This window comes from Malus domestica, chromosome 07 (assembly GCF_042453785.1).
Source record: "Malus domestica chromosome 07, GDT2T_hap1".
In the NCBI taxonomy this organism is placed as follows: domain Eukaryota; kingdom Viridiplantae; phylum Streptophyta; class Magnoliopsida; order Rosales; family Rosaceae; genus Malus; species Malus domestica.
In genome coordinates this window covers 8,901,024-8,913,372 of record NC_091667.1, presented here as the reverse complement: position 1 = coordinate 8,913,372, position 12,349 = coordinate 8,901,024, and the positions used below count along the sequence as shown (strand labels likewise).

The following is a 12,349-nucleotide window of genomic DNA, read 5'->3' as shown; positions in this document are numbered from 1 at the left end:
AAAAACTGAAATCGAAAAAAATCGAAGAAAAACTGAACCGAACCTAACCGAACAGTAATTTCGGTTTGGTTTTCGGTTTCAGTCAAAAACCAAACCGAAGGGAACCGAACCCACCCCTAGCTGGTGTATATGGGCTTTGGTCTTATAGAAAGAAGGCACTTTAGATGAGTATTTCACTTGTTGCTCATCTGTTAGCAACTTCTCATACTTAGTGGCTGCAATCACTAACTCATGAAGCTCATTAAACTGCATATTATATAACTTGTTCCTTAAAGGTAGCCTCAGAGCTTTCTGAGCAATGGCTATGAGTTGAGCATGGTTGATTAGGAACTGGCATCTCATCCTGGTTTTTCTAAACCTTATCATGAAATCTTATGTAGACTCATGTTTATACTGCTTCATCTCCACCAAATCATTGATAGTCATCTCTAGCTCCACCCTATAGAACTGCTCATGGAAGGCCATCTTCATTTGCCCATAGTTGGTAATGGAATAAGGGGGTAGCATAAAGTACCACTAAGAGGCTAAACCTACCAATGAATTTCCAAATAGTCTCAACTTATAGTTAGGGTTGTCTTTGAATGCTACATAGTGATTTGAAAACTTGAAAATGTGATATCTGGAAGACACATTACAGTCTTCCCAACTAAACGTTGGGAATGCGGGCATCTTGAAGTTGAGGGGGAAATGATTTTGCCCATTAATGTACTCGGGATAAGGCTTCTGGTATGTGATTCTGAACATCGGGCGAGCCTGTGGCTTGGCATTTTGTACCACCATCATCCTTAACTCTGCCAACTCATTCATAAGCTGCTGGTTAGCCATGTTATTGTGTGGGGTATAAGTAGTCCCCAATTTCGGGATATGCTCAATGCCCGAGAAAGCTTCATTCTATTTCTATGGATCTGGCTATCTCCATCTAGCTTTTCTTCCCTTATTAGCTGATGGTAATGACCTATAAGGGAGAGGTTTTCCCACAGCTATAGGTAAACCTTTTCCGCTTGTCTCTCCCACTGGATTGGTGGCCTCATACTTTATTATTTCTTGCCTGATTTGCCTCCTACCATCTAGTGGGAGTAGCAGAAGATCGGGCAAACTTGTCTCTTAGAACCCTTCTTCTTCTGTCATACTGGTTCCAGCACCCTCATTCTTTTTCCCTCGATCATTCTTTTCCTCGAGTAAGGGGAACAAAGGAATCATTGGTTCCTTCTCTAGGCTTGCTTCCCTGATTACTTCCCTGGTATAGCCATCCTTTGGTGTATAGTACTCTAACTCCAGTTTTCTCTGTAGAGTTCTTGTTAAGGAACACAGTTTGCTAACCTCTTCTCTGGTCTTCATATAGATTTTCTCTATACTTCTTAGTACTTGCACCATAGTGGCTTGCAAATCTTTGTTAGTAACTTTTCCACCTGTCTTCTCAGAAGAAGTTAGGCTCTCTAGTATTGTAGGGCTGCGTAGTAAAGGGAAGTCTTCTGGGTGATCTGCCATGCTAACTTCTGTTGGACAAAAGGGTTGCCTAAACTCTACTTTCCACCTGAATGTTTGTTCCTTCTTTCTTTTTGGCATACAAAGCTATTAATGCGTCCTACTGGGCATGCCAAAACTATGTTTAGGCAAGGATCTTGGATATGGTCCCTCGCATAGCTCCCCAGGGCTCTCACTCTATCTTGCATGTAGAGCAAAATTTGCTTGGTGTGCTGCAATATGAGCTGCTCGTTAGTTTGAATGGTGCATTTGTGATGCCTTTGGTTTAGGCTTTGAGGCTCACAATAAAAACTAACAAGGATCTGAGCGTGCCATTGTTATCTTTTTGTATAACAAATTGTTGTATAGGTGTAAATTAAGTTGATTACTTGTGCTATAAGTTACTTAGACTTCTTGTTTATCAATGGATTATCATAGATGAGTTTAGCCTGTATAAGGCTTTTTTCTTGCCTTGTGAAGAAGGACTTTTAGTTCATAGTATTGTATATCCAAAATGAAGGGAGTTCATGGCATTTTCAACCATTTCCTTGATCAAAGTTTGCTTTAATGAAAACAGGTTCATTAACTTATCCAGATTTGATTACAAATGAAACTTTTGGGTGGAAACAATTTTTTTTTTTTAACCAAATTTTGGGTGGAAACAATTGAAAATGATTTAAAAGCATGAAGAAAAATGCATTAAACAACAGATCTACTATATGCAAGTACAAACAAAAGAGACTCGGGCAAGATTTAACCTAGTCGGGCAAGGTTTAACTTCTTGCAACCACTTCTCTTTGTGTTTACAGGGATTTGTATACTCAGAGGGTTGAAAAGTAAATAGGTTTTACTAGAGGGAATCGATACTACAACACTAAGGGAAGGTAGCAAAGCTTCTAATCTTGACAAAAGATGACTTTCTATGGGGGAACTACGGTTAAAAAGGGTAGAACCTGGACAAAATTTAGCTTTCTAGTTTCTTATTTGTTTGAGAGCAAAGTAGGATGTCTTTTGATTGATTGGTTGAGTGTTTTTGTCTCTGGTGTCCCTCTCTACTTTTATAGACAATTTGACCCGACTATCCAAACTTTACTTTTAGTTGATGGCTTTCGGAGGGTAATGAGTCATCACTTATTTACTCATCCATGCCCTTGAAAAAGTGTTTTTTGCTGATGGTAAGATGCCGTCTATCGCCCATCACTTCAAACATAGGCATGTGCCCAATATGCCTTGCTGGAATGACTTCCAATTCTTCTCGGGCCTATCGACTTGTCCGAACCCAGTCTCCTCTTTGCCCTTGTATTTATGGGCCTCCATCGTTACAAAGCCAGTGTCAAATATAAACCCAAATAAGTAGGATGCAAAAATATTTTAGGATTTGTAACCATCATGAAGCTCTAGATCTTTCTTCAATAGATAGTGGGAGAATTGTTGGATAGAGAGAGGAGAAAATAGAAGGTGAACAAGGAAGGAAAAATGCAGGCAAGGAAAGAGGAACTTTAAAGACGAGAGGTTTTTGAAGGAAAAAAAAACCCACACATGTTGTTCTCTGGAAGTGCCACGTCACTTTTGTGCTGGACTTCCTGCTGAGTTTACAGCAGCGAATTGTTATAAAAAATAATTAATTAAGCTTCCAAATCACTCAAAGAAACCAAATAAAATTATTTAAAACACTAGGCAGGCTTTAGCCGTTATAACTACGCAAACTTTTTCCCATGCTTTTCGAAATTCCCATTTTACCCTTACCGACCAAAACGCTCAAACTAAGGCCTCACCCACATTCCCTGCAGAGTCATTGGCCTTCTCCCATTTCAAAACACCCCACCTCGTCCCCCTTCTTCTATTTAAGAAAATCAGAGCCACCGCAGCTCCCAAAGCGTGCAGCTCAGCATCAGATCTTCGCACCAAAATTGACACACAGGTATGGCTTCTTCTCCATTCGCAGTTTCGATTAGCATTTGATGCAATTGAAATAGATTCTGATTTGCGTTTCTGGAATCGAATTCTTTTGCTCCGCATCATGTTTGTTAATGCTTGATTTTACTGGTAAGCGTCGTCCGATTTTTTTTTTGTTCGATTGGATTTTGTGTTTACGGTAGATTTTTGAGCTCGCATTTGATCGGGATTTTGAAATTTTTGCGTGGATCTGATCGGTGTGGTTTCGATCCGTGTCTGTTTGGTTTGGTTTCGTGGAAGGGAGTGGAAAGTCTCAAGATTTTTCTTTTCTGTTTATTCATTTGAGGTTGTTGATTGTGTATGTGTGGATTTGAGCTCGCATTAGTCGGTTGAGTGCTCGATCTGAGTCTACCTGATGCTTTGATATGAATTTTCGTTCTTTATTTCGTTGAATTTTGGCCTTTCTATTGTCTGATTGCATAAATGTTTTGTTAGATCTCGACGTACTTCTGATTGGTGTTGAATTGATTCATGAGGAAAAGGGAGGGAAAGGTTGAGAATAAAATTTTGAATTTATTTATATGCCGATTATGGTGGAGCTTGAGCATTAGATCGAAACAGAAACTTTTTTTTTTCCTTGCGTGCCTGGTTTTCTGCATCCGAATTTATCATCACTGTTCGTTTTTGTTGGATCTATGAATAATTGAAAGAGAAGGATTTGAATTGAATGATTTTAAAATTATGATGGGAAAAGTCATAGTTTTTTACTTCTGATATATTTTGTACATTTTTTTGAAAATTTTTAATCACTTTAATCAAATCTATGCTTTTTGTTAAATTTTTGTATTTTACTTTGAACAAGTAAACTTTACAACAATGAGACTAAAATTTGAGTCTGATATGTATGGCCTCTGCTTGAATAGATCAAATAGTTTAGAAGGTTAAAAGACACTTTACAAAGGGTAGTTTGGACTTAATGGGACTTAATGGGAGTTTTATGGTTCAATTTTTATGCACAAGACGTGGCTATTCAGACCGCTGTAGTGGAAAATTAATATATTTGTATGTACAAATGCATGCATAGACATGCCATGTGTACAAAAGAGTTTGTTAGCTTATCAAATATTTTTGCAGATTCAAGCATAATCATGGGTTTTTGGTCTACCTAAAGTTTTACAATTGCAGTGTTTTGATTTGCGCAGATAGGATATTCAGAGACAATTAGTTGGTGCTCATGGGTTCAGTTGTTGATGACGGAAAGAAGGTATATCTTGGGTTTTGTTTTGATTGAGGTTTCTGAAATCATGCACGGTTTCTTCTGGAAACTTTGTCACTTAAGTTGATATTTCTAAATTTACTGGGAAATGAAATGCTTTCATTTAGTCTTCTCCAGACTCCCGAAGGACCTTATTCTTTTATCTGGTTTCCATATGTGCACCTTTAACATTTGTTGTTTCGTTTCATACTACTTGAAGCTTAAATTGAGAAATGCATCCTACTGCAGGAGGCTCTGCAGGAGGCTCATAGAAGCTTAGCTGATCTGAACCCTACAGTTGTTTTTGTATTGGGTAAGAAAATTATGAAACTAGAACTAGTTGTATTCTAATCATCCTTGTTTTTCTGAGCTGTTAGCAACCTGGGATAAGATCCACTAATCTTGGCTCGTGTTTTTAATATCCGTTTTCTCTCTTTGCTTAAGAGTTCAATGAAAATATGTGCATGATTTAAGAGTCCTGTATGTCAAAGAGATGATGTTTTTGTATGATAGGTTGGCTATTTAATTTTTTATTTCAGTTACCCATTATATATATGGGAAGACTAATTATTGATACGAACCTTAGGTTTGTTTACATTCCTCTCATTTGTTATCGTAGCTGTACTTTATTTATACATTTCGTGTTTGGTTGTTTTTTTCCTTTTTCCACTAGCTACACTAAAGCCTCCAGTCATTTCTTTGGCACCACCCTTCCTTTCTTTTGAGGTACCTATGGATGCTCTTATCAGTTGTTTCTTTTGATTTAATAGGTGGCCCAGGCAGTGGAAAGGGTACTCAATGTGCAAACATTGTTGAGCACTTTGGGTTTACCCATCTTAGTGCTGGCGATCTTCTTAGAGCAGAAATCAAATCTGGCTCTGAAAATGGGTATGGCATTGTTGTGTAGTCTACTTTTGGCTTTTTATAGTAGTGGGAGTGGGATACATGATGAGGGTAGCATTCCGCTTCTTGAGTATAGTATAAGTATCTCCAGTTACCATGAATTCATAGTCACCCAACAGCTTCACTTTTATAAGATTCTGTGTTACATTACTTGAGGGGCAAGGGTGACAATAAGGTTGTGGGTGGTTGCCTCTGTTGTGTAAACTGATCCTGTATCACACCATTTGAGTAAAAGAAAGAGAATGCTCAGGACTGTACTTAGCTTTTTCCAATACAGTCAAACACTAGAAAAAGTGTTTCCGCAGAAGTGTCTTGTTTTATGTCCCTTTCATTGAAAAATGATTGCAAAGGTAGTCTAGACTCTGGACTTTGTATGCCCATCAAAAATTGTTTTACATGTCTCATGTAACACACCTTTTTTTAATGGTTGACAGGACCATGATTTCGGATATGATTAAAGAAGGAAAGATTGTCCCTTCCGAAGTAACAATTAAACTTCTTGAACGAGCAATGCTGGAAAATGGTAATGACAAGTTTCTCATTGATGGGTTTCCCCGTAACGAGGAAAATCGTGCTGCATTTGAGGATGTGGTGAGCCCTCTGGATAATCTTTCGTTGTTACTTAAGTACAGTTTTTGGTAATTGACTAGTTTTCATAGTGGTTTATTTACTTGTTTAACCAATGGAAAAACGTGTTAATGACTTTGCAGACTAAAATCGGGCCTTCATTTGTCTTGTATTTTGACTGTTCTGAAGAAGAGATGGAGAGGCGGCTTTTAAGTAGGAACCAGGTAAAAATGTGATTTTTTCTTGTGGAGGATTTTGTATATTGTCTTGGTATAATGATATCATCTCTTTTTGTTTCCAAACTAATTGTGGGCCAATGAAGGGAAGAGAGGATGATAACATAGAAACAATAAGGAAGCGGTTTAAGGTTTTCCAAGAATCCAGTCTCCCTGTGATAGAGTACTACAACTCCAAGGGGAAAGTTCGGAAGGTAATTCTTCAATTGGTTTTACTTATTTCAACAATATAGTCTTTCATGTTTGTTGGAATCATTGTTGTTTCACTCTCAGATTGATGCTGGAAGGCCTATTGAAGAGGTTTATGAGTCAGTAAAAGCTATTTTTGCACCGAAAGATGAGAAGGTAAATGGCCATCGCCATACTTTGATGGAATGCTTAATCTTGTTCTGGATGAAATGGTGTAAGAATTGACAGGGAAGGGAGTTCATGGGGGGTATCTTTTCTTACTGGTGTGGTTTTGTAAATATAACTAGTGAAACAAATGCTTTAGGATTGTAGTAAGCTTTATTAGAAATCGAGGAATTTGAATGACCCAAGTGTTATGTTAGTTTTAGATTGATTATGTTTCCACATCAACTAATTGTAATCACAATTGTGGCATACCAAATTGATCACGTAAAGCAATCAATGGTCAGAATGTAGCTGCCAGTCAAATGCATAGCCATAAAATGCAAACTAGAACTAATTATGAACACAAATTGGTGCTATTGGCTAGCTAAAGCCAAACGGAAAGAGAAAATGATGAGAAATTTCTTACTATTCAGATCAAGGCAGCAAATTTTGATACGGGTTGGAGATTGAAAGTAATGGGATGGGTATTAACAGTAATCTGTCTCTAGCATTAACTGGACCTGCATCAAGAACAGAAATCTAGATGCACATTTTACATTGTGGAATCTAGCGTACCGTTACTCATCTGCATATTTTGCGTGTCATTGACGTTAACTTTAACTACATTTAATAAGAATATCGTGTTGTTTCCCCCCCTCTAGCATACACTTGAATATGTGTATATTTTCCCTGTCACTGACGTCAATTTTTGCTGTTACAGGCCGAGTAATTGCTGCGATTGTGACCAAGATTTCAGATCCTATGTCTATTGAGGTAAAACCTTCATCTTGAACCGCAAGAATAAGAGTTTGCACGTGTGATGATATTACGTGGTTTTGCTTCATTTTGCACATAAGCACACATTCTCCTTTTCACTTTCCATTTGGGACCAGGAATATGAGAACCCAATTGACAGACCCCATATGACTGGAATAAAGGCAGCAATACCAATAATGCCGATGATGGTGTGTTTTCCATCTTCGAACGGGAATCAAACTATTCTTGTCACTGTTAGGGTTGATAAATATGATATTCTCACAATCCTCAAAAATCTGTTACGGTGTGCGTTGTTTAAAATTGGTTTGTGATCATTGGCCGAAAAACAGACTTCCTAAATCAACTGCTTTGCAAACTGAGATTACTTTCTACCGAACACCAATATTAACATTTTCTGTCAACGGTATCTTTGTTTCAGGTGATGCATTGCTGGCTGCATATATTATATTCTTTGGCAGGTTTATTCCTGATGCTTGCTTACTATAGAAGGTTGTATTATTATTCGACACAATTGAGTGTATCCTTCTTCTCTTATATTGTCATTGGATTCTAACTTTTAAGATTTATAGTAATAAATTACATAAAATGTTGAAGGACACCAAAAGTAAAAACAGAAAAAATCGAGTGATTCGCTTGGAAAGATTGTTCATGTGAGGAAGTCAGTTAAATGTTGCGTGGTATGTAAGGCGCCCTGTTTTGGGCGTTGCTTATAATATAGAAGGCATTTTTACTCGTAAGCGTTTTTGTTAAAAATGGCTTTTATTTGAAGCACTTTCTTCTCAGAAAAGCACTTGGAAGTGCCTCTTGAAAGCTTCTCCTAAAAGCACTTTAAAGCAAAAGACCGGAGAGAGAAAAATGAATACGAAAATGACAATGAAATTGATGCTTAGGTTCTAAACAAATACGATGCCATTATCCTTAATGGTATCGAGAACGATTCCAAGCCTACCCTCAATCCTCTCATTCTTTTTGGGTTCAAAAGACATTGCAAACACATCAGCATCCTTGCACCTCTCTGCAATCAGGGTTCCTACAACTCGACATGCCTCGTTATCGGTAAGCGACGGCAACGAATACCTCAAATCCTTGGAGTTTGTGCTGGCCACGGATATCACTTTGCAGGTACCCCTGTGCATCACTTTGGCATGGATGAATCGTTTTGAAAAGAAAACATCCAGTAAAAATGGCCTCATGTACATATCTGTCCTTTGACTCCATGATTTCCTATTAGGTCTATTTGCAGCCTCGCCTCGAGACCTCCGGGTCCATGCAGCTCGAATGAAGGAATCCTGAAAAAACAAGCAAGAGAAACTCGAATCTTGTTTATCCGTTTCGGTGGTTGAAAGTTTAACCGAGGAAGCATTTGACTAAGCAAATCAATCACGACTGACTTGTAAAACTTGAACCAACTGAGGCCATAGTGACTGTAATAAAAGACCTAAAGATTTCTACTTTGTAAACGGGAGAACAAAAAAATAGACAACGGACAATTCACAAGTATAACAGAGCACCGTAAACTAAAAATGGCTATAGTTTGTAGCAACGATTATTTCTCCGAACAAGCATGAAGAACAAGCATGAATAAAGGGCCTCGTAAACTAAAAAAGGCATTTGAAGTTGTTGAATGGCTACCCTAAGGGAAAAAACAAACGATAAAGAGTTGCCTCTAAAACAAATTTTGCACGGGGAAAATAATGTAGGTGAACTTTGTCAACAGCAAATACCATTCTTTAACTTATAAAGTAGTTCTATATTGTCTATGAATACATCATGGTGATCCATCTTTCTAAGCATCATCAGTCTCTGATTTCATTTCCTAATCGTTTGGTCCAGACATCAAAACGTGTTATTAAACAGTTGCTCCGACATTCATATACCAAATAGTCGAGTTCCACCATAAGATCAATGTTATCTCAAATGTGCCAAAACCAACAAACCCGTCTCGACTACACAACGCAATTGCAAATTTCCACAGATAAAACTGGTCCATAACCGTAACCAAACGTAATGTAATAATTCGATTACCAGTCACCGAATATATTCATAGAAACCACACGCTTGTTACCCTAGTCATGTCCTCCATTACGGTTCACATTTCCCACACAAATTCTTTCATCGCACAACAAACTCCAGACCTATAATTTCCAAACATTACAACTTCCATTGTCCTAGTAATTTCATCAAACACCTTATCTGCACTAATGGAAACGGGTAACCCTAAATTATGCATGCATGCATTCACAAAACACGATTCAATTCAAGCCATCAGATCAGAAAATCAATGGTTACGAACAATTTCCAACATTTTCCTCATGGTAAATATTGGGATTCAGTATAAATAAAAAAAAAAAAAAACGTCAGGTAAGAAAGGAAAGAGAAAGAGGAAGTAATGGAAGCGTGCCTTGTTGGGGGTGTCAATGCGATTAGGAGGGCTTGTGGTGCAATTGAAGGAGACGCCGAAGTTGGGAAAGGAAGATGCCCATGAAAGCCGGCTGGGTTTCACCGAACCACTTCCACAGGGGTTTGACAGCGGAGGCGGCAGAGGAGGAGCTGATGTGCAGCAGGCCATTCAGAGCAACGACGAAGGTTTCTCCTCTCTTGCTAAGCGGATGGGGATTTTTTGCAGGAAATCCCACATGTGAGGCACGTGGGGAGGAAAGGAAGATAGGCTTGGTGGGAAAATGAGGTTGACATGTATGATAAACTAGGTTTTAATTTGGTTCTCTTTAGGATCACAACGGTTCGGTTTGGGAACAGAAATATTATATTTATCCCTATAACCACGAAAATTAATCATATTCATAACCGTAAATTAACTATCGATTACTATCCATAACCAAACTCACCGGGTAGCTGATTTCTTATCAGTTAATGGTTATATCTATCTTCGTCAAAACAAAAAATATATTCGTTTAATTGACGCATTATAATTTAGTAAATAGTGATTTCATCATTAAATATTTGATGTATAAAATGATTCAATAAATGGATATAAAAATTATAGCTAAACATTGATGATGTTGGTTCTTTGATTGTATCATTGAATTCTCATTAATTTGGATTCAAAACTTTTGAATTTTTACACAAAATGCAACTCACACAATACAATTTTTGTATTCTCAAGATAATAGATTTGGTGAATAATGAATATACATATATATATATATGTATAATATTATCTATATTCTATATATCTAAAGGGAGAGCTCCAGTTTGGTAAAGCTCTCCAAAATGCCAAAAATACCCATTTGTTTCATTCACAATCAAAACCCAAAAAATTCAAAAAAACAAGGACAAACTGGTAAAAAATCATATCTCAACAAAAAACTGTATTGGAAAACAAAATAAATAAAAAAGAAAAAGAAAAAAGAAAACGGAATTTAAAACCAATATTGGTCAAGAGTCCACGTAATGGGTAAGTGATTGCTAATTGATGTGGTAAAAACTAACACACAAATTAAATCATCTTTTAGATAATTGTAGTATGCGTAAGTAGAGATCGTTCTAGGCCGAGGATTAGGAGGGATGCTAATCTACACAAACTTGACTCAAAAATTGAAAACTAGACTCAAATACACAAAACTAAGCTAGACTGACTCAAATAACACAAAACAAGCATTCAGGGGTGTTCTGGACGAAAATTGAAGTAAATTGACATGAAATACTAAAGGGGGATTTGTTTCAATGAATTTTAAACTAAAACTAAGTAGGTTGCAGAAACAAAGTGAGGGTGGTACAAAACTAAGGTAACTTAAGGGGTGAAATGCTAGCTAGATGATTCTTCTCCACATATGAAACATATGCATACAAATTGATTTCCAGTTATTATTCCTATAAACCATAAATGACAATGCCCTAAATTAATCGTGAAAAGCACAAATTAACTTTCAGAGTTTCCTAAATTCATTGAATTGGACTCAGTGACGCAACCAAATTATTGTTATTAAGTTCTCTATATGAACTGCATGATAGAGATACATATCAAAGATCATTAAGTTCTGTGAAAATCATAAGCATTGACAAATCATTCGTAACTATGAACTGCATGATACTCCTACCAGGAATTTACTTAACTTAATCATGACTAGTGACCTTTACTACTTGTAAATATAAATTCATAACGATTAGGTGAAATTCCCTTATATTCTAGCATCAAATCCTTGCATGCAAACTAAGTATGCATCCTTAATTAACACACTAGAACAAGTTCTCAATAAAATAGATAAGTAAATTGCATTCATGATTTATGAAACAATAACTGGATGTAATTAATTTATATAAAACATATGATCATGACTTTGAATTGACCTCTAGCTAAAAAGAAATTTAGTTATGCATGTTCGTCATAACTAAATAAAAACAATCTAAATTAAACATTGAAATCAAATAAGGATAGAAAGAACTCTGAGACACTCCAGCAATGGTAGATTTGGCTCCTCCTCTAGATGGCAGAATTGTCTCCTCTTCTCCTTGCAAGCACGGCTCAAAATCTCCTTTTCTCCTCCTCTAGATGACAATTTTTGTATTCTCAAGATAATATATTTGATGAATAATGAATATACATATATATATATACATATGTATGTATAATATTATCTATATTCTATATAATCTATATATATAAAGGGAGAAGTCCAAATAGGTGAAGCATTTCAAAATACCAAAAACGCCCCATGTTTTCTTCACTATCAAACCTAAAAAATTTCAAAAAACTAGGACAAATTGGTAAAAAAAAAACTATATATGTAAAAAACGAATATAAATACAAAAAAAAAAACAAATATGAAAACTGTTGATGCACAAAACCGGAGGGGTCTTGGAATAACGTAAATCCGACCGTGAATCTGCAAGAAAGTAAATAACACAAGATGTATCGTGGTTCATCCCAATATTTGAGTTATGTCCACACTGATATTGT

General features: G+C 36.7%; 2 protein-coding genes across 4 annotated transcripts; one reads left to right on the top strand and one right to left on the bottom strand.

The window, feature by feature from the left end:
• Nucleotides 1-3,104: 3,104 nt before the first annotated feature.
• On the top strand, nucleotides 3,105-8,071 carry LOC103410088 (UMP-CMP kinase 3-like). Of its 3 annotated transcripts, none has more exons than XM_008348853.4 (10): nucleotides 3,105-3,385; nucleotides 4,563-4,624; nucleotides 4,865-4,928; nucleotides 5,386-5,503; nucleotides 5,953-6,109; nucleotides 6,229-6,309; nucleotides 6,408-6,515; nucleotides 6,595-6,666; nucleotides 7,376-7,428; nucleotides 7,850-8,071. In XM_008348853.4, exons 2-9 carry the CDS (start codon nucleotides 4,595-4,597, stop codon nucleotides 7,382-7,384), a joined length of 639 nt encoding a protein of 212 aa, XP_008347075.1. In that variant the 5' UTR covers nucleotides 3,105-3,385; nucleotides 4,563-4,594; the 3' UTR covers nucleotides 7,385-7,428; nucleotides 7,850-8,071. The 3 variants fall into 3 exon arrangements, 2 of the variants coding, with proteins under 2 accessions (XP_008347075.1, XP_070680692.1); XR_011582678.1 differs by having other exon boundaries at nucleotides 3,158-3,385; nucleotides 7,376-7,484; nucleotides 7,761-8,071; XM_070824591.1 differs by having other exon boundaries at nucleotides 3,253-3,385; nucleotides 4,546-4,624.
• A 216-nt stretch (nucleotides 8,072-8,287) lies between these two features.
• LOC114825994 (uncharacterized) lies at nucleotides 8,288-10,168 on the bottom strand. The gene is made up of 2 exons (XM_029105497.2): nucleotides 9,833-10,168; nucleotides 8,288-8,720 (listed from the first exon to the last, which is right to left on the bottom strand). Exons 1-2 carry the CDS (start codon nucleotides 9,998-10,000, stop codon nucleotides 8,325-8,327), a joined length of 564 nt encoding a protein of 187 aa, XP_028961330.2. The 5' UTR covers nucleotides 10,001-10,168; the 3' UTR covers nucleotides 8,288-8,324.
• Between the last annotated feature and the right edge of the window lie 2,181 nt (nucleotides 10,169-12,349).